Here is a 20,353-nt window from a genome sequence, read left to right on the forward strand (position 1 = left end):
CTTTAAATCTCCAAACCAGCAATCCAGGATTAATCTTCACACAAAAGGAAGACTCCTTGCTGCACTTCTGAGCCACCGTCTCTTTCCTGTATTATCGCAAGCCCCTTCCCTCCCTCCCTGCTGGTTTCCCAGCGTCCATTCTCACCACCTCTTGCATCTAACCTCCAGGGCGGTCTGACTGAGTGATTTTTAAAAAAAAAATTAAATCTGCTCATGTCAGACTCCACTTGCCCTAAGGATGAAACCCCAACTTCTTACTGAGCTTTACATGTCCCCCCCGACTATCATCTTACCCCCTGGCCCAACCGCGCCCTCACACTGACTGCCCTTTGCTCCCACCACCCTGAGCTTACTGAGGTCCCTGGAACAGGCCAAGCTCTTGACTTTGTGCCTCTCTCCGCAGAGGCCATGTCCTCTGTGTGAAAGTCTCTCAAGCCTGCCTCGCTCACATGGTGTCTCCTCAGCCTTCCAGCCTTGCTCCAATGTCACTGTATCTGGGGGACCTTCCCTCAACACCTCCTGGGTTAAATATCCTTGCTCTAGGCTTCCACAGCACCCTCCCCTCCCCTTTTATAACTCAGTGACTGTACAGCCCAGGGAACTAGATTCAATACCTTGTAATAACCTATATATGTGTGTAGAACTGAATCACTTTGCTATACATCCGAAACAAACAAACATTGTAAATCAACAATGGTGCGATTAAAAAAACCCTCAGAAATTAACTGTTTCTGGCCTGCCTCCCCAACAGAACTGCAAACTCCATGAAGACAAACACCCTGCAGCTTATTCACAACCAGATCTGCACTGGCCAGCGCAGTGTCCAGATTAGAGCAGGCACAGTTCTCACCTCTTGGATACTGGGTGTCTGCATTTTCATTTATTATATTTTTCTGTACTATAAATGTTTACAAAGAAAAACTAGAAAACAGAGAAACTCATTTAAAATCCAACGACCTATACATAATACCTGTGAACAAGTAGTTACATTTCTGTATTCCTGTTCTCTATTCACAGATAATTTACAGTGCTGCTTTATGATGCATGGTATGGCATAAATGTCAATCTCTGTATACATCCATTTTTAATCACCACATAATACTTCGTCAAGTAGATATATTATAGTTTACTTGACTCTTCCCATGTGAGTTTACCTTTGGTTATTTCTGGCTTTTCACTATTAAAAATGCAACAATAAGCCTTATTATATACAAACCTTTCTTTCATGTTTAGTTTTAGCCATGGCAATCAGGGAAGAAAAAGAAATAAAAGGAATCCAAACTAGAAAAGGAGAAGTAAAACTGTCACTGTTTGCAGAAGACATGATACTATACATAGAAAGTCCTAAAGATGCTACCGGTAAACTACTAGAGCTCATCAATGAATTTGGTAAAATTTCAGGATACAAAATTAATACACAGAAATCTAGCATTTCTATACACTAACAACGAAAGATCAGAAAAAGAAATTAAGGAAACAATTCCACTTACCATCACATCAAAAAAGAATAAAATACCCAGGAATAAACCTACCTAAAGAGACAAAAGACCTGTACTCTGAAAACTATAAGACACTGATGAAAAACTGAAGATGACACAAACAGATGGAAAGATATACCACATTCTTGGATTGGAAGAATCAATATTGTCAAAATGACTATACTACTCAAGGCAATCTACAGATTCAGTGCAATCCCTATCAAATTACCAATGGCACAGAACTAGAACAAAAATTTTAAAAATTTGGATGGAAACACAAAAGACCCCACCTGAATAGCCAAAACAATCCTGAGAAAGAAAAATGGAGCTGGAAGAATCACACTCCCTGACTTCAAACTATACTACAAAGCTACAGTCATCAAAACACATTTTTGTTCTGGCACAAAAATAGAAATATATAGATCAATGGAACAGGATAGAAAGCTCAGAAATAAACACACACACCTATGGTCAATTAATCTACGACAAAGGAGACAAGAACATATGATGGAGAAAAGACAGTCTCTTCAATACTGGACAGCTACATGTAAAAGAATGAAATTAGAACATTCTCTAACACCATACAAAAAAATAAACTCAAAATGGATTAAAGACCAAAATTTAAGACTGGATACTGTAAAACTCTTAGAGGAAAACATAGACAGAACACACTTTGACATAAATTGCAGCAATATCTTTTTGGATCCACCTCCTAGAGTAATGAAAATAAAACAGAAACAAACGAGACCTAATTAAACTTAAAAGCTTTTGCACAGCAAAGGAAACCATAAACAAAACAAAAAGACAACCCACAGAATGGGAGAAAATATTTGCAAATGAAGAAATTGACAAGGGATTAATCTCCAAAGTATACAAACAGCTCATGCAGCTCAGTAACAGAAAAAACAAACAACCCAATCAAAAAATGGGCAGAAGATCTAAATAGACATTTCTCCAAAGAAGACATATAGGTGGCCAAAAAACACATGAAAAGATACTCAACATCACTAATTATTAGAGAAATGCAAATCAAAGCCACAGTGAGGAATTACCTCACACCAGTCAGAATGGCCATCATCAAATAAGCTACCAACAATAAATGCTGGAGAGGGTGTGGAGAAAAGGGAACCCTCCTACACTGTTGGTGGGAATGTAAACTGGTACAACCACTATGGAGAACAATATGGCGGGTCCTTTAAAAACTAAAAATAGAACTATCGTATGATTCAGCAATCCCACTCCTGGGCATATACCCAGAGAAAACTATAATTCAAAAAGATACATTCACCCTAATATTCATTGCAGCACTATTTACAATAGCCAAGACATGGAAACAATCTAAATGTCCAACGACAGATGAATGGATAAAGAAGATGTGGTATAGGGACTTCTCTGGTGGGCCAGTGGGTAAAACTCAGTGCTCCCAATGCAGGGGGCCCAGGTTTGATCCTTGGTCAGGGAACTAGATACCGCATGCATGCCACAACTAAGAGTCCACATGCCGCAACTAAGAAGCCCGCATGCCTCAACTAAAGATCCCACATGCTGCAACGAAGATCCTGTGTACCGCAACTAAGACCCAGCGGAGCCTAAATAAATAAATAAATTAATTAATTAAAAGATGTGGTGTGTGTGTACGTACACACACACACACACACACACACACACACACACACACACACACACACACACAATGGAATATTACTCAGCCATAAAAAAGAATGAAATAATGCCAATTGCAGCAACATGGATGGGCCTAGAGATTATCGTACTAAGTGAAGTAAGTCAAACAGAAAGACAAATGTCATATGACATCACTTACATGTGGAATCTAAAAAATGATACAAATGAACTTATTTACAAAACAGAAATAGACTCACAGACTTTGAAAACACACTTATGGTTACCAAAGGGAAAAGGTGGGGGCAGGGATAAATTAGGAGTTTGGGATTAACATATACACACTACGGTATATAAAACAGATAATCAACAACGATGTACTGTATAGCACACGGAACTCTATAATAACCTATATGGGAAAAGAAGCTGAAAAAGAATGGATATACGTACATATATAACTGAATCACTTTGCTATACACCTGAAACTAACACAACATTGTAATTCAACTATACTCCAATTTAAAATAAAAATTTTTTTTAATTTTTTAATTAAAAATAGAAAAAAATGCAGTAATAAGCCTTATTGTATATAAACCTTTCTTTTATATTTAGTTTTAATTTTATAGGCTAAATACTCAGACGTGAAATTACAGGGTCAAAGTCAAATGGTATACAGATTTTATATTAAAGTTCCAATATATTTCTAAGTTTGCTTCTAAAATGATCATACTTGTAGTGATTACGTCCTGGATCTAGAGACTGGCGGGTATCCGACCAACTTCTTCATGGGACAGAGGACATATGGAGGGACATTCACTTTCTTCTTTAGAGATGAGAAGCAATTTATCACCTTGTTTCCCAAAAGCCCACAACAGAGACAGAAAGACAGCAAGGCTGAGTTTGAGTTCTAGAACCTGGCTCCTTAGAGCCTTCTGAAGGCAAAAGAAGCCATCCATGTTTTTAAAGGGTAGGCTGTTCAAACACACAATCACTCAGACTGCAAAACTATGTGTAGATCCTTATATCTCGTGAAACTTATTTGTGAATGCCCAGGAACTGAAAGTCCCCCATAAAGGCCGCTAACTCAGAGTTGTGTGAAAAGCTGTCCAGTAAGGAGGTGAGATGAACTGCCAAAGACCAGCAAAAGCTTTACCCCTTAACGCTGAAGCGGAGATGCTGTAAACCGTTCAATGCTCATGCTTAATGTTCAGGCTTCACCACTACACCTGTCTTTTTGGTTGCTGCTTTTTAACCATTCAGCAAAATGGTTTCTATCTGTCCCCAGCATACAAAAGAATTTCCATACTCGAGTCTTATTCTAAGGGGAGGGGTGTTATGTGATTTACAAATATAACCAAGTTGCACGTGCATTTTCATACTGCCCTGGGGGGCAAACCCAGTCTTATAGGAAAGACTGATATAACCTTGCTTGTTAAGGAAAGAATGAAGTTGGACACCCACGTCTTCAGATTACTTAGCAAACATTAACTGGGGGAGATGGTGATGAAGAAAAATCCATGCAATGTTTCCAGAGTCCCCCTCCTACTGACTTAACACTTGTACCTTCAAAAAGCGACATCCAACCAGGATGTTCACATCACCTAATAGTGCGTGTTCATGTTAAAAAGAAAGGCCAAGTGAACTTTTTACTTCTAGAAGAAGTGACAGCAGAGAACATGGAAAAACTGTCTCTTACATCAGAAATGCCCATCTCAGTCACAAACTGACAATGTGTAGTATTGCAAAGATTTTAAAGGACTTATGGCCCAGGCAGGCAAACTTGTTCTGTGAAGGGCCAGTTAAGCGAGTTTTTTAGGCTTTCTGGACCATATGGTCTGTCACAACTACTCAATTATTGTGTAGCTTGAAAGCAGCCACAGATAATACAGAAATGGGTGAGCATGGCTGTGTTCCAATAAAACTATATTCAGGGACACTGAGATGTGAATGCTGTATAATTTCACATGTCATGAAATATTACTCTTTTGATTTTTTTCAACCATTTAAAATTGTCAAAACCATTCTTAGCTGGCGGGCCATATAAAAAACAGGCAGTGGGCCAGATTTAGTCCATGGGCCAGAGTCTGCCCACCCCTGACTTATGATTATCAGGTGGTTTGCCCAGTACATCCCCTTTGCCTGTCTCTGAAAGTCAGAATGAGAATGAGGGAAAGGAATCAGTGGGAGAAAGGGTCAGCGAAGCACTGTCTCTACGAATTCTCACAGGATGGTGGTCAAAGACGCAGGTGAAAGTCCTAAATTCTCTGCTAAGAACATTTCTATCAGAGCTCTTATAAAAGCTTCTAGAAAAGATATTCAGCTCAGTGTATTAAAGTTCTATGCAAGGTGAACCATGACACCATACTTGCCTTGCATTATGCTGCCCTCCTATTTTATAGATATCTTTATCCAGCACTTAACACGCTGGTTGTGATTCTCTGTTTAAGCTTATCTCATCTGCTTGCTTATAAACTCTTCCAGGGTAGCAACTGTTTATTTAGTTTTACAGGCTCAGTGCAGAGTATAAGGCCAGTCATCTAGTTGACACACAATACATGTTATTTGAATCTACCAGTAACATAAAATCCCATAGGCGATCATAAAGTATAAAGAACTTCATAATATTGCATGCCATGATACAAATTTGCTTGCTAATGAGAATAAAATTGGACATTTTCTAAAAGATTTTGTTTCAATGCTTACCAAATAATCTACTATAGGCTAAAAATTAATCCAGTAGTTTTTCCATGTAGCACTTAACCCTTATGATCATTCTGTAAGATATATATTATCTTCCATATTTGTAGATGAGGAAAACAGGACACAAAGCAAGTAAGGGATAAAGCCAGGATTAGAACTCACATCTTCAGATGACATAGCTCCAGCTTTCCTCATTAGAATGCAGATCATCTGTCGAAATGTAAATTTGCTTACAAAATATGGAAACATTATCCATGGGATACTGGCTGAACACAAGAAGAAGGAAGAAGAAAGTACTGTGACAATAATATTCGATTCAAAATTTGGTGGGATAAAGCAGTAGAATCTTTTGAGAATATTTTCTTCAAAATAAAAACCTTTCTAAGAACGGTAAGAATAAAGGATGGTAAAGTACCAGAAGGGTATGGAGCACAGAAGTCAAGGAGACTATCTACTTTCTTTTGCCATCATTGAGTTAGAACAGAAAACATGCTTCTGCCAGACCTGACTTAGCAAAAGTCCAGACAGAATCAATCATTTTGAGAATCTCAGCACAGCCCCAGTCACAAGTACTCAAGATAGCCAAGTGAAAGGCATCATTAAAGTCAAACAACTTTGCTGTCGGCCAACTGAGCTGCTGCCAATCTCCTGAACTCGAAATCCAGACGCAAAGATGCCGATGATGCTGTCATGTTTTGCTTATTTGAACAAATAGGATACTTACAATTTCTCATTTGAAAAGTGATTTCATTTATTTATTTATTTAGCAACCAGCTACTGGCGACTTTATTGTATGCAGGGCACTATGGTTAGATTTGGGAAGAAAAGAGAGGTAAATAATGTGGTTTCCATTTTAAGACTGTTGCATCCAGTGGCAAGACAGAGCCTTGTTAAGAGTTAAGTGCAGGGCTTCCCTGGTGGCGCAGTGGTTGGGAATCTGCCGGTCAATGCAGGGGACATGGGTTCGAGCCCTGGTCTGGGAAGATCCCACATGCCGCGGAGCAACTAAGCCCGTGCACCACAAAAAAAAAAAAAAAAAAAAAAAAGAGTTAAGTACAAGTTGAGGCAGCATGAAATACATGCCTTAATAGAGGAAGATGGAAAGTCCTATGGAAGCCTGGGAGCTGGGGCCATTCATTTTGGCTGGAGACTTTAGTAGATAGTTTCAAAGGTTATAGGCAAAGAACATCTTCAAATGTCTACTTGAGAAATATCTTCTAAGGTTCTGCCAGGCACACCCCTCTGAATATGACCACACCTCTTGCTCATCTACCTCTGATTTGTCTTCCAAAATACATGAAAGAAGCAGGTCCACGGCTGACAAATCAAGAAACAACTAACATGAGGGAGAGCAAGGATGAAATGACATAATCTTCTGGAAAAACCTTCAGCTTGCAGGAATCTACAGAGTTGATAAAGCTAGAGATGCCAGTACTTGGTTCAGAAATTAAACGCAGTCCAAAAAAACCATGGCCAAAGGTGTATTTTATGATTTGGAGTTGGGGAAGGTTCTTTGTTTTATTTCTTCTCATTCCCTTTGCTGGAAACAAATATTCTATGTGACTTTTTTGCCCCTGTGGATTTCACTAGTCCAGAAAGCAGAACAATTTTATTGGAATAACTCAAATGTTGGCAATTCCTCCTGAGGTGAATGTTCTGCTGCTTCCCCTAAACTGACAGAAAGTAGGAGATGCGAGTTCCTTAGAGTTCAGCTGCCTGAGGCTCCATCTGTATAAAAAACTAAAAACATTTCAAAGTAAATTCAATTAGTGAATGTGTATTGCCTGAATAGACTATCCTTCTAAATTTCATACAGCGAACATGACAATTTTACGAGCAAAGCAAGTTAGAGATAATATATTTTTACGTTCCTTAAACTAGCAAAGAGACTTCAGAACCATAAAGAACGCTAACAAGGTATTGCATATACTTAAACTTTCTTCAAAGAAAAATATATGTGTGTTTTTCCAAATGTGAGAAGTGCGAGGTTTGGTTTTTTTCATGACTTCAAGGTTCCTAGAAATGTTACCTCTTCATCTTGCACCAGCATTGCTAATAAATGGCACTACTGACATATGATTTCATTCTCTGTGTCTGTGTGTGTCTGTGTGTGTGTGTGTGTGTGTGTGTGTGTGTGTGTGTGAGAGAGAGAGAGAGAGAAAGAGGGAGGAATATAAGGAGGGAGGGACTGAAAGAATAGAATAGTCCGCCTCTAGAAGACCTAGTGAGATAGAAAAAAGACAGGGAGTTGAAGGATGAAAAACTAAAAGTTCAGATAGGCTGTACTGTTTACTTTAGATTCCAAGAGATTTACAAGTGATTCCTTGTTCACTGGTACAAAGATAAAGATCTAGGAAGACAAGATTCTGTGTCACCTAAAAAAATGAAGGTGCTAAAACAAATAAAGAGAAAAAAATGAATGTGCTGATTGTCACCCCTTTCTACTTCACCTTGGCTTCTGAGGATAAACACAGCAGTGTAAATCCAGGGCACTTGAGAATTTGGTTCTTCAGCGGAATGGTTTATTTGACTTCAAGGATGCTTCCTGCTGAACCAGTATTCTGTCTAGTCCATGAATGATACAGTCTGACATCTTCAGAGACATTCCTGAGGTTTACAAGCTTTGCAGGCAGAATTCAGGAGTCCAGTTTTGAATATCCAGTTCTGTTTAATGATGAAATCCTTTGACTGAAAATACATCCTACAGTGTCTTTTAATTTCTTGTATAGACTCTCTCCACCACACAAAATCACCTAAAGCTATTCGTGGAAGAATGTAATGAGCAATGCACACAACATTGTTTTGCTAGAAAACAGTAAACCTTAGTTTAGAACCAACTGCTAAGTCTACTGCACATTTTATTTTTGGCAGTTTACACGTTCCTCTGGACCTCTGCATCTTTATGGCTCTATCTGTTCTCAGGATCAACCTTATAAGAAAAGACTGCAGAAAATTAACATCTACTGAGGACCTACCATGTGTCAAGCCCTGGGGAACTTGCATCTTTTAGGTATTAAGGTGTAATTTACTTACCATAAAATTAATCCATTTTAAATGAACATTTCAATGAGTTTTAGTAAATGTACACATTTGTACAACCTTCCACAATCTTCTTCTATTACTCTAAGAAATACCCTCATACCCTCTGCAAGCAATCCCTGCTCCAAACCTCCAGCCTGAAGCAACTTCTGACCTGCTTTGTCTCCTCAGTTCTGCTTTGTCTCCTCAGTTCTGCCTTTTCTAGAAACCATACAATATGTAGTCTTTTGTGTCTGGCTTCTGTCCATTTAACATGATGATTCTGATATTTAGCCATACTGTTACATGTATCAGTAGCTAATTTTTTTATTGATAAGTAGTATTCCATTGTATGGATATAGCACATTTTGTTTATGCAACGACTTTATGTGGGAGTAGACTTGCTGGATCAAATGGTAAAGGGTATGTTTAACTTTTAAACAAATTGCCAAAATGCTCAAAAGTAGATGTGCCATTATACACTGCATTCAGCCCTGTGTGAGATTTCCAGTTTCTCCACAACCTTGCTAACACTTTGATGCTATTGGTCTTCTTAATTTCAGCCACTCTAGTGGAGAGGTAGTGATGGCGTACTACCTAATTTGCATTTAATTTGCATTTCCTTAATGATGTCTTAATTTGCATTTCCTTAATGATGAGTCCTATTAAGCATCTTTTCATGTGATCATTTGCCTTTTGTATATCCTTATGGGTAAAGTATCTATTCAGATCTTTTTCTCATTTTTAATTAAATTGTTAATCTTCTTATTACTGAGTTGTAAAAGTTCTTTATATATTTTGGTTAAACTCCTTTGTTAGATAGTTATTTTGCAAATATTTGCTTCCAATCGGTTGCTTGCCTTTTCATTTTCTTAATGGTGTCTTCTGAAGAGCAACAATTTAATTTTGATGACATCTACTTTATTGAATTTTTTCTTTTAATGTTCACAGCTATTGTATCATACCTAAGAATTTTTTCCCAAGAGACATTTGAGTGATGTAAGAGTCAACAACCACTATTTTCCATATGGAAATCCAATGGTAACAGCACTATTTGTTGAAAAGCTATCTTTTCCTTATTCCCTTGGCACCTCTGATGAACATCAACCGGCCACATATATTAGGGTTTATTTCTGGACTTTTTCTTCTGCACCACTGATCCATACATCTGTCCTTATACCAATACCACACTTTCTGGATTACTGTAGCTTTATAGTAAAAGTTTTGAAATCAGGAAGGGTGAGTCTTCCAATTTTGTTCTTTTTTCATACTGTTCAGGCTATTCTAGGTCCCTTGCATTTCCATATACATTTTAGCATCAGTCTGTCAATTTCTACTAAAGAAAAAAGCCTACTGAGATTTTGATTGATTACACTGAATCTGTAGATCAGTTTGGGAAGCATTACCAATATTGAGTCTGCTAATCCATGAGTATGGTATATATTGCATTAACTTAGTTCTTTTATTTCTCGCAACAACATTTTGTAGTTTTCAGCATATAGCTTTCACAGTTCTTGTTTATTCTTAAGCATTTTTATTCTTTTTGATATTATAAATGAAACTGATCTTCTTAAAATTTCATTTTTTCAGATTGTCCATTACAAGTATATAGAAATATAATTGGCGTTTGTATATTGATCTTATATCCTTCAATTCTGCTAAACTCACTAATATTCTAGTACCTTTTAAAATAGATTATTTAGGATTTTCTACCTACAGAGATCACACTGTCTGTGAACAAAAACAGTTTTATTCCTTCCTTTCCAATTCTTATGGCTTTAATTTCTTGTTCTTGCCTCATGGTTCTTGACTTCTGTATTTCAATCATTAGCAAACTTCTCTTTAGTACATTGTTTACCGATACTCCTATACCCTTTTCATGAATGCTGAAATCAGGCTTTTGTATATCCTTCACCCCAATGAATGACCACTTTTAATTAGTGCATAATGTCACTGCCTATCAGTCAAAAATTCACTTTCAGCAGCACTGCTGTCTATGTTTATAAAATAGTGTTTGGATAATTATTTCAAACATTCAAATTGCATTTTGTATTCATCACTTAGAAAAGAAGGAACAGTTAATAAGCACGAGCCTCAAACTTCACAACGATTGAGACAAAGATGAAAATCATTAGGCATGCTGAGAGTGGCAATTCTTTAGCCTCAATTAGGTGCTTGTTGGACTTAATAAGCTGGTCAACCATGAGAGGGAGTAAGATTAAAGAATCGAACATGGCATAATGAAAATATAACATATCAAAGACCATGTCTAAAAAGCAAAGTAGAGTTAGTGATTTTATAGTCCATTTTAGGTCTTTAGGGACATAACTGCCTTTCTGATAGGTTGTTGTTATATTTGAGCACAGTTCAATTCACAAATAGACTGAGACGTGCCTCTCAAAGTGTGGGAAATACCAGGACTTCATTTAATCTTACAAAACTTCTGAGAAGAGTATACTGATTCCCATTTAGAAATCAGGAAACAGACAGAGAAATTGAAGTAACCTGCTGTACAGTAAATGGTGGAGACAAAATTCAAACCTAGGTCTGTTTGGCTCCAAAAGTTCTAAACTGGGCTCCTAGTTTCCTGAGTAACCCATTTGCTTGACGCATATTCCAAAGCCCCACGTTTCCGCCTGCTTTCACATCTGGTATGGTTTCTAGCCTTCTCTGGGGTTCTCCAGTGACTCACAGCTACTGTGCAACCATTGGGGAAGAATCTACCTTCCTGGTTTGCTCTGTCCCAAAAAACCAGTCTGATGGCTTCAACACTATAATAAAAAGGTGGTTACGTAAATAAGACACATGTGCATAAATGTAGAAAGCTTAGTTTGAGATAGATGAGTGATTTTCCTTTCAGTTTTGGGGCAGAAATGCCCAGGAAGTTTGGATAAGAAAGGGTATTGAAGTTTTTAAGCGAGGTAATTCAGGCTTTTCTTCTCTGCTTTCATTTTTGGGGAGACACATTAGGAAATGAATGCATTCCAAAGCAGAAAAGTTAGCATCAAACCATTAAATTGTAGATGGGTGATAAAGCTCAGCCTTCTCTCTCAACACCCCAAAGAAAAATTCTAACCCTTGGGTGCAGATGACTCAGACAGGAATCTTTATAACTTGGGTTTGTAAGTCCAGAAAAGAGAAGCTGTTATTTCCACTGACAGTACACAGAGCAAGGAAAAAAGGAAACAGTATCAAAAGTGCTTCTCATTGTGCCTTAGGTAAACACTCACTAGATGTTTTGGATTTGTTGGTTAATTAGAAAACATTTCAATAGGCTCTTTTCATGAAACAAATACTAATCATCCCTACCCCCCCCCCACCCCGTAACACACACTCCCCCACACTCTGGACAATATACAAAACCAGAAACAACTGTCTCAACTCCTGATGTGCCACACAAGTCCTCAGAGAAGTGAGGAAACCATCTGGGATGATTTTACCCTCTGATCAGCAGACTTCTGGAAGAGAATTCTTTTTCATAAACCCCTTATTTTATGTCCTATACTAATCTGTTCCCTCCACAAATAAAACACATATTGTACGGTCCTTACAATGTTCAGACATGAATAGCAAAGCCTTGGAAAATTTTTGTAGTCAGCAATATATCAGAAACAACCTACATGACTGAGGGACACACCGGCAGAGCCATCAGATAGAATAGGGGCCGGCAACTAAGGGTCCACAGCCTGTCACCTAATTTTGTAAATAAAGTTTTATTGGAACACAGCCATGCCCCTTCATTTTTGTCTTGTCTAGGGCTGCTTTCTTGCTACAAGGGCAGAGTTGAGTAGCTGCCACTGAGACCATCTGGCCTGCAAAGCCTAAACTATTTACGATCTAGCCCTTTACGGAAAAAGTTCATCAACTCTTGTGATAATACATTTAAAATAAATACTCCAGTTAGGGTAAGTTAAGAACAAGAAAGGGAAGATATACTCTTTCATGTAGGGTAGAATCATAATTAAATAAAACAAAGGAAAGTGGGCATAGAAGAGACCAAAAATGTTAAGCAGTTGGATGCGGGGGTAGCATTACAGGTGGTTCTCTCTCCCCCATCTACGTGTTCCACTTTTCTAAAACGACCTCACAGTTCTTTTATAAAAGAATAGGGCTTCCCTGGTGGCGCAGTGGTTGAGAATCTGCTTGCCAGTGCAGGGGACACGGGTTCGAGCCCTGGTCTGGGAAGATCCCACATGCCGCGGAGCAACTGGGCCCGTGCACCACAACTACTGAGCCTGCGCGTCTGGAGCCTGTGCTCCGCAACAAGAGAGGCCGCGATAGTGAGAGGCCCGCGCACCGCGATGAAGAGTGGCCCCCGCTTGCCGCAAATAGAGAAAGCCCTCGCACAGAAACGAAGACCCAACACAGCCAAAAATAAATAAATAAATAAATTTAAAAAAAAGAATAAACTGAACCTCATTTTAAACATTACTTTGGCGCGTTGTCTCTGTCTTGCACACAGTGGGTGTGGCTAAATTTGGCCCGGCCCCTCCCCCAGGTGTGCTGGGGGGGAGGGGGGGAGGAGGGAGGCCAGGCCCGTACCTTATGCTCGTCCCGAAGGTGGCTGTCCAGTTCCTCCGTGTGCTTGGTCTCATAGTAGCAGAGCTGGCATTTGTAAGGTTTCAGTTCATTGTGCTTTTCTATGTGTTGCTGGAGGCTCTCGTCACTGGAGCAGGTGAAGGTACACTTATCACAGCGGAAAACTACTCCCTGCAAGTATTTTGACAGTTTGGATCGGCATACTTCAATGGGGACAACGCGCTCTTCTGTGGAAACAAATTGAATATAAAGATGGGAATTTTTACTGATGGAAGGCAGACGTCCTCTCTCGGGAGTACAAGGAGAGACTCACCCATCCACTGTTGCTACTTCTCATGGCTCCGGGTCCGTGAACTGCACACACATGCCCACCGTCCCTCCTCCAACCCCCAAATCAACACAGTCCACTGGGACACACAGGTGTTTCTAAGGCCGAAAGCTCTCTGTGTACTTAATACCCAGAATGACCTATAAATAGGGGTGGGCAGGCTGAAAGGTGTTGGCTGATTCCTGAACGGAGGTGATTAAAGGAAGAGAGAAGAACGGAATTTGTACCAACATGAACGATTATCAGCAGCAACCATCAACGCATCCTACTTCCTCAGCAAGTGGCACTTAGGCTGGACTTACAGATGTCTTTAAGGGGGAAGGAAAATGACATTCTCGGAGCACCTGTGTGCCACCACTGCGTACCTCCCTAGCTACTCTATTAGGCCAGAGTTATTCCCATTTTTACAAATTAGTAAAGCAAGGAACTGAGCTTTTAAGTAACTCTCCATGGGTCACAAACTCTGTAATTGCCTAAACCGAGATCCCCATGCCCATCTACCAAACCGCAAGTCGGTTATTTCCCATCGTTTCCAATTCCATTCCTGTTTCCCCTTCCAAGATGTTCTCAAGGAGACTGTTTTCCTTTTCTTGAAACCAAGGGAATCTCTAATCTAAGTTCAAATCTGAAAACAAAGCATCCTGGACACTTTCATTCACTGAAACTCCAACTCCACCTCGGAAGAACTTAGGCAGATGAAATGGTTGCAGGCAGCCTTCTGGGGGAGAAAGGGGTGGCGTGGGAGATGTGGCGATGTGGAGGATTTGTGCCTTTACAGACAATCTGTAATCTGACTGTCACAAGGGAGAAAATAAAAGAGAGAGAGGATTTGGGTGCTTTTCCCATTCACATACCAAATGCTGTAGGGCTGGAAGTGTGTGTGCTTGTTTATTTTGTGCTCTCTCACCCTTGTGTTTAGCTGCTCAAGTTAAATTTCACACCAGCCTGCCCAGAGTTTCGGCACACGCGCCAGATATCCGTAACTGGGATAAAATTAAAATCTGTGCTATTTATGCAAGGATCAAATATAGCGTGTGCTCTCATGCTGTGTCTGAATTTCAGAAGACTCTGAAAGTTTACAGATGGACACACACAACATATATTATTTAGAAACAGCAACGTATTAGTAAGTCCGGAAAGCGTGCTGTATCCTCAGAATCGCCGAGTGGCAACATTTCCAGAGCATCAGGATGTGTGCGCTGAAGCCGCTCACCCTGGGAGCCCTCCCTTTGCTGCTGGCCTCTGTTTGGCCCCTGGGGAATTCTCCCACCTGAAGCCCTGTCTTCCTCTCAACCAGCACATTCTCAGTGCAGGGCAGTCCCTGCCTTGGGAGCCCTTGAATGCAGCGATTAATTGGCCAGCAAGAATCTGGGCAGAGGAAGCGTGGAAGGTGGTGTCTGCACCACACTCCCTGGAGCTCTAATGCATATGTTATTTTCCCTGTACAAAGAGTCAGTCGCTTATTTAGAAATATAAATATTTTTAAACCAAAGTAGAGCAGACAGCTAAGAAACATATGATTATAATGGAATCCACACATTTTCTTAGAATAGCAAATGCTGTAACAGTCTTCTAACCATTCAGTTCCATGGTTTGGTGTAAATGGAGGGAAAAAATGCTCTGGCGTAAACTAATGAGCCTTAAGAAAGCCCAGGCTATGATGTTCTATTCCTCTAATCCAGGGTTTCTCACTAGTAGCACTACTGATGTTCTGATGCCAGATAATTCTTTGCTTGTGGGAGGCTCTCCTGTGCAGTGTAGCACGTGTCTCATCCGCATCCCAGGCCCCTGCCCACCAATGCCAGCGGCGCCTCCTCCTCCCCAGTCACGACGACAGAAAATGCCTCCAGACAGCTGCACCCTGAGGAAGCAAGATGGACCCCGACTGAGACGCCGCTCCAAGTCAAGTGCCAACTATTCAGTCCAGCTGCCCTGGGTTAGACAGGCGTGGCCATGAGCTACGAGCAAGCTGGCGCCCACGGCAAGAGATGGGGGGCAGGCTGAAGCGAGGGGACCGGGTTCCACACCCTACAGCTCAGGAGTTCATGGGAAGTGCTGACACCAACTTTTCTGGCACCTTCCTTGAGACTTGCACCCTCCCCCCGCCCCATGCTCTCTGTGTTTGTTCCTGATTTATATTTTGTCATTTCTACTGCTTTCCCTTTCCTTCTTCGGCTCTGGCCTGTCCCGTCTGCCCGGGTTCTGTCGACCTCCGTGGAGGTGGAGAACAGCTGGCTATCATTTTCCACATAACGACACCTCAACACCTTGAAGACAGTCATTCAGTCGCCCTCCGGTCTTCCCTTCTCCACCAAAAATAATCGGTTCTTTCAAGCTTGTTTTTTTTTTTTAAATAGGTCTCCTTTTCAACTCCTCCACCACTTTGGTTAGTCCTCTTTGCAGCTTCCCATCTCACTCTGTGTGTCTAAGTGCATTTTGCACAAAGTCAGGAGCACCCAGAATAAGACCTTGGAGGTGAAATAACAACAGGGAATGGGAACGGCTGCTCCCATTTATTAAGGGCTCACTATGTTTCAAGCATGGTTAGGTGTTCGACCCTCTCAGCTACTTTGTATTCTCACAACGCCCTGCAAAGTCAGTTTGATCATCTTCAGAGAAAGCTGAGAACGGACCAGTTAAGCTACTTCCTCGAAGTCGCTCCTCTAGGTCAGCACAAAGTTGTGACCTGGGAGCCTGGGTCCGCTGACCTTCACCTGCACCCTCCTCTGTTCCTCCTGAAAAGAACTCTCAGGGCACATCCAGTCTGTACGCCATGCACTGCTAAGCCTTTTATTCCTAATAGTTCAAAATCACAAAAGCTATCGGTGTCTAAGGCAACCATCTCTATCTGAATTTCTTTCAAATATCTTCTGGATTTCAGAGAAGGTCATTTCCCTGCTGACTTATTCTGAAAGGTAAGACTTCCCATTTCCAAACTAAGACATTAACTACAGTATGTCCCAAGTCTCTTAGTTATATGGACGTTAATTTTAGAAGAAAGTTATCTTTTCTTTCCTTTCTACAAACATGGCTAGCACGACCAAGATGTAAAACAAGACAGACTCTAAAAGGCAGGTGAAGGACCGATAGCGTTTTCTCAATAAGGTTATTCATGGTGGAGGCCAGTGAAGGTCATAAAGTGGGAGACTGGAACGTGTCCAGGTAGGGCCTGAGCCCTGTCTTGGCTACAGAAGCTCAGCGTTTGGGGCTTTTTCTACAGGGGCAGCGACAACTGTGGGTCTTTTCTTGACTTCACACCTCTTGAAATTACCTTGGGTAAGAAATCAAGGCCTGAATCACTCTCATTGTGACTGAGCTTCCAGCTCTGGTTGCAAAAATATTATGACTTCACCAGTTTGACTACACGATAGATCGTGTCTCTCATCTCCTCATACTCAAAAGATGGCTTAGCACTGCAGCTGGACAGAGAAGCCAAGAGGCTCCAGCCCGGAGCAACGCCACACTGCAGCACGTGGGTGCTAAGGTTCACCAAGAGCCCAGAAGTGTGTGCCGGGTGGAAAAATCTGCAAAATCTCAACTACCAAGGGGGGTGAGGGGGGGTCACTTCTGCTCAAAACAGTGAAAAACCACATCACTGTGGAGCCCAGAATCACCAAGTAAAAATTCTTCCTGAAAGGCAGACCACAACACACATGGGTTTCCTCCCCACAACGTGCCAGGCCTACATGAAGCTGGGGGAGATTTGGAAGTCATTCACTCCAACAAACTCTGAATGCAGATTACCATGGTAGAGGGCCGAGACCCTCTCTGGGCCAAACCAAAGACCCACCTGTTACTCTCTCTCAGCCAAACAACTGACAAAGGCTGAGTACTAGAAAGCCACCATCCCCAAATATAAGCATAAATAGACACACATAAACATAAGCACAACAGCTCCTGTAAGAAGTTTTGACTTTAGCCAGGCTACCATCCTCAAGCCAGACAGAGCTGGGAACTGCACCCCTAATTCTAACAGGCCAAAGTAAGTGATGGGGATGAAGGGAACATGTAACCTCACTGAATAAAATGAAAGACTATCAATCTCACCGTAGATTTATTTTTTCTCAAGAAAAATGATACTGATCAGATAAATTAGGGGAGATTAGTTCAGTTCCAAAAAGATACCCACCTGCAGGGTTCAGTTGTACTCAGCATTTGTGTACGTATTGAGGTTACAGGCTGGGAAACAGAGAGGTTAACATGCCAACTGGAGACCAGTCTTGGTGATTACACAGCTCCATAATTATAATGTAAATATTTGGCAGAACTGTTTCATGCCTATAATTCAATCTGTGCCCAGCTTTTTATACCCAGGTTTGCTGTAGGTATACAAGGGACGTCTAGGCAAAGCGATGCATGAGGCATTGTGCTTCCAATGGTGACGAGAGCTCAGTGGAGGGACTTCCCTGGTGGTGCAGTGGTTAAGAATCCGCCTGCCAGAGCAGGGGACACAGGTTCGAGCCCTGCTCTGGGAAGATCCCACATGCCGCGGAGCAGCTAAGCCCGTACGTCACAACTACTGAGCCTGCGCTCTAGAGCCCGCGAGCCACGACTACTGAAGCCCGCGCATCTAGAGCCCGTGCTCCGCAACAAGAGAAGCCACCGCAATGAGAAGCCCGTGCACCACAATGAAGAGTAGCCCCGGCTCACTGCAACTAGAGAAGCCCGTGCACAGCAACGAAGACCCAATGCAGCCAAAAATAAATAAATTTATTTTTAAAAAAAAGAGGTCAGTGGAAACATACTCCTGAAACTGTTTACTCCTTTGTTCACTGTCTCTCTTGCCACTAAAGCTCAAGCTCCTTCAGTGCCCAAACCTGGCCTGACTCTTCCTGGCTGTATTCCTAGAGCTTAAAGTAATACTAGCACAGGATGGGTGTTCATAAGTGTTTGTGGCATGAATGAAAACCCACCAAACTTCCCACCCCCAACTTTCTCCTTGAAACAGAAGTCTCAGGGCTTAATTTTTCTCCAGTTAAATTGGTCCAATCATGGTCAACCTCACCAAATGTTGATCTGACCTAAGTTCACAGTTCCTCCAAGAGATGGGTCTATAATCCTTGGCTTCAATCTTTGCTAAATTAGAATTCACAGGTATCTCACCAGCACCCCGGCTTCCCATCTGCCTACGGAGTAACGTTCTACCCCTATGCTGGTACCCAAGCCCTCCTTAATTTGGCCGGAATATACTTTCCTAGGCTTGTCTCCTATTCTCTTCAGAACAGTCTAACACCACTCTGTAAACACGTCTTGCTTCCACTCACCTGACTGGTTTGTTAAAATTCTCCTTCCACTCTGTAGTGAGTCAAATGGTGTTCCCAGAAATTTATGTCCACCTGGCCCCTCAGAATGTGACCTTATTGGGACATGAGGTCTTTGCATGTTAGTCAAGACAAGGTCCAGATGAGATCATATTGGATTAGAGTGGGTCCTAAATCCAGTGCTCTTATAAGAAGAGGAAAGGGCACACCGACACACACACACACACACACACACACACACACACACACACACACACACACAGAAGAAGGCCATGTGCAGATGAGGCAGAGACTGGAGTGATGCAGCCACAAGGCAAGGGATGCCCAGGAAAGTCGGGAGCCAGCAGAAGCTGGGAAGAGCCAAGGAAGGATTCTCTCCTAGTGACTTCAGGAGGGGCCCAGCCCTATGAACACCTGGATTTCAGACTTCCAGGCTCCAAAATGGAAAGAGAATACACTTTTGTTAAGTCCCCCAGATAACGAATACACACACCTCAAGTCTTCTCTGCCTGCTGAAATGTTATCGTGGATCAGTTTGAAAGCTACCCCCTCTACCACCTTTTTCTACCCCAAACAGAAATATATCTGCCACTGGGAATCTCCTAGATAGTGATCACTCACCATCTTATATGTACTTATGCACATTCCTCATCTCCTTGAAGAGGGCAGACTGGGTCTCGGGTACCCCATCTTAATCCAAAGAACGCAGCACGGCGTGGCATGGAACAAGCAAATAATGAATGTTTGCTGAATGCATGGACAAACAGTATGCTCTCTTTTGCCACAGCCAACGCAATTCCGTGGTTATTTCTCATTCAGATTTCCCAGGAGTGAAACGGATTCTCTTTCCCTTCCTCCCTATGTAAATATAGCAATTTGTCTGGACAAAAAGCTAAGGAGACTCCAGTCTTGCGAACAGCAGCTCAGTCTCAGGGCCAGTTCAAAAGTTGTTTTTCTTGCCTCTCATTCCACGTATTTTAATTAACTAAGGTCTCAGAAAGATCTCGTACTGCAGGCCCTGGAGACCAAAGATGTTTATTCACCCACAGAGTAGGGAAAGCACAGGTGGAGAAAGAGCCACATCTGGTCACTTTGAGATCAGCCCCAACTCGAAATTGCCAGGCAGGCACCCAACCCTGTCTCCTGACTTGTCGAGACCGGCTTCCCACTGAGCTGCCATTTTGAGTTGAGATGGCCACCAAAGCCAGGCCAGGATGCAGACGGCAGATACGCTGTCCCGAAGCACCCTGCCCCCTGCTGCTCAGTGGTCCTCGTCTCTGACCTCCAGCCTCCAGACCACGCCATCCTCAGACCCAAATGCCACAGCCACTAGAATGCTCAACAGAGTGACACCAGTCACCTCCCCGAGGATGAGACAGTGACGCCTGGTGGGTAAAGGCAGGGGCTGG

General features: G+C 41.7%; 1 protein-coding gene and 1 long non-coding RNA gene across 10 annotated transcripts in view; both read right to left on the reverse strand.

The window, feature by feature from the left end:
- The window catches only part of LOC309665087, a 230,806-nt gene that overhangs the window by 77,682 nt on the left and 132,771 nt on the right, over positions 1-20,353 (reverse strand). The window lies entirely within an intron of this gene.
- Positions 1-20,353, reverse strand: part of ZNF462 (zinc finger protein 462) — a 147,229-nt gene that overhangs the window by 11,509 nt on the left and 115,367 nt on the right. For all 9 annotated transcript variants that reach the window (XR_014266179.1, XR_014266180.1, XM_082471162.1 and 6 more), the window contains exon 10: positions 13,359-13,582. Coding sequence is in view for 7 of the 9 variants with exons in the window: in XM_082471162.1 (XP_082327288.1) it covers positions 13,359-13,582 (224 nt within the window). In the remaining 2 variants the exon portion in view is untranslated. The remainder of the gene's footprint in view (positions 1-13,358; positions 13,583-20,353) is intronic.

Source organism: Balaenoptera physalus, assembly GCF_965194825.1.
Source record: "Balaenoptera physalus genome assembly, chromosome: 7".
NCBI classification, from domain to species: domain Eukaryota; kingdom Metazoa; phylum Chordata; class Mammalia; order Artiodactyla; family Balaenopteridae; genus Balaenoptera; species Balaenoptera physalus.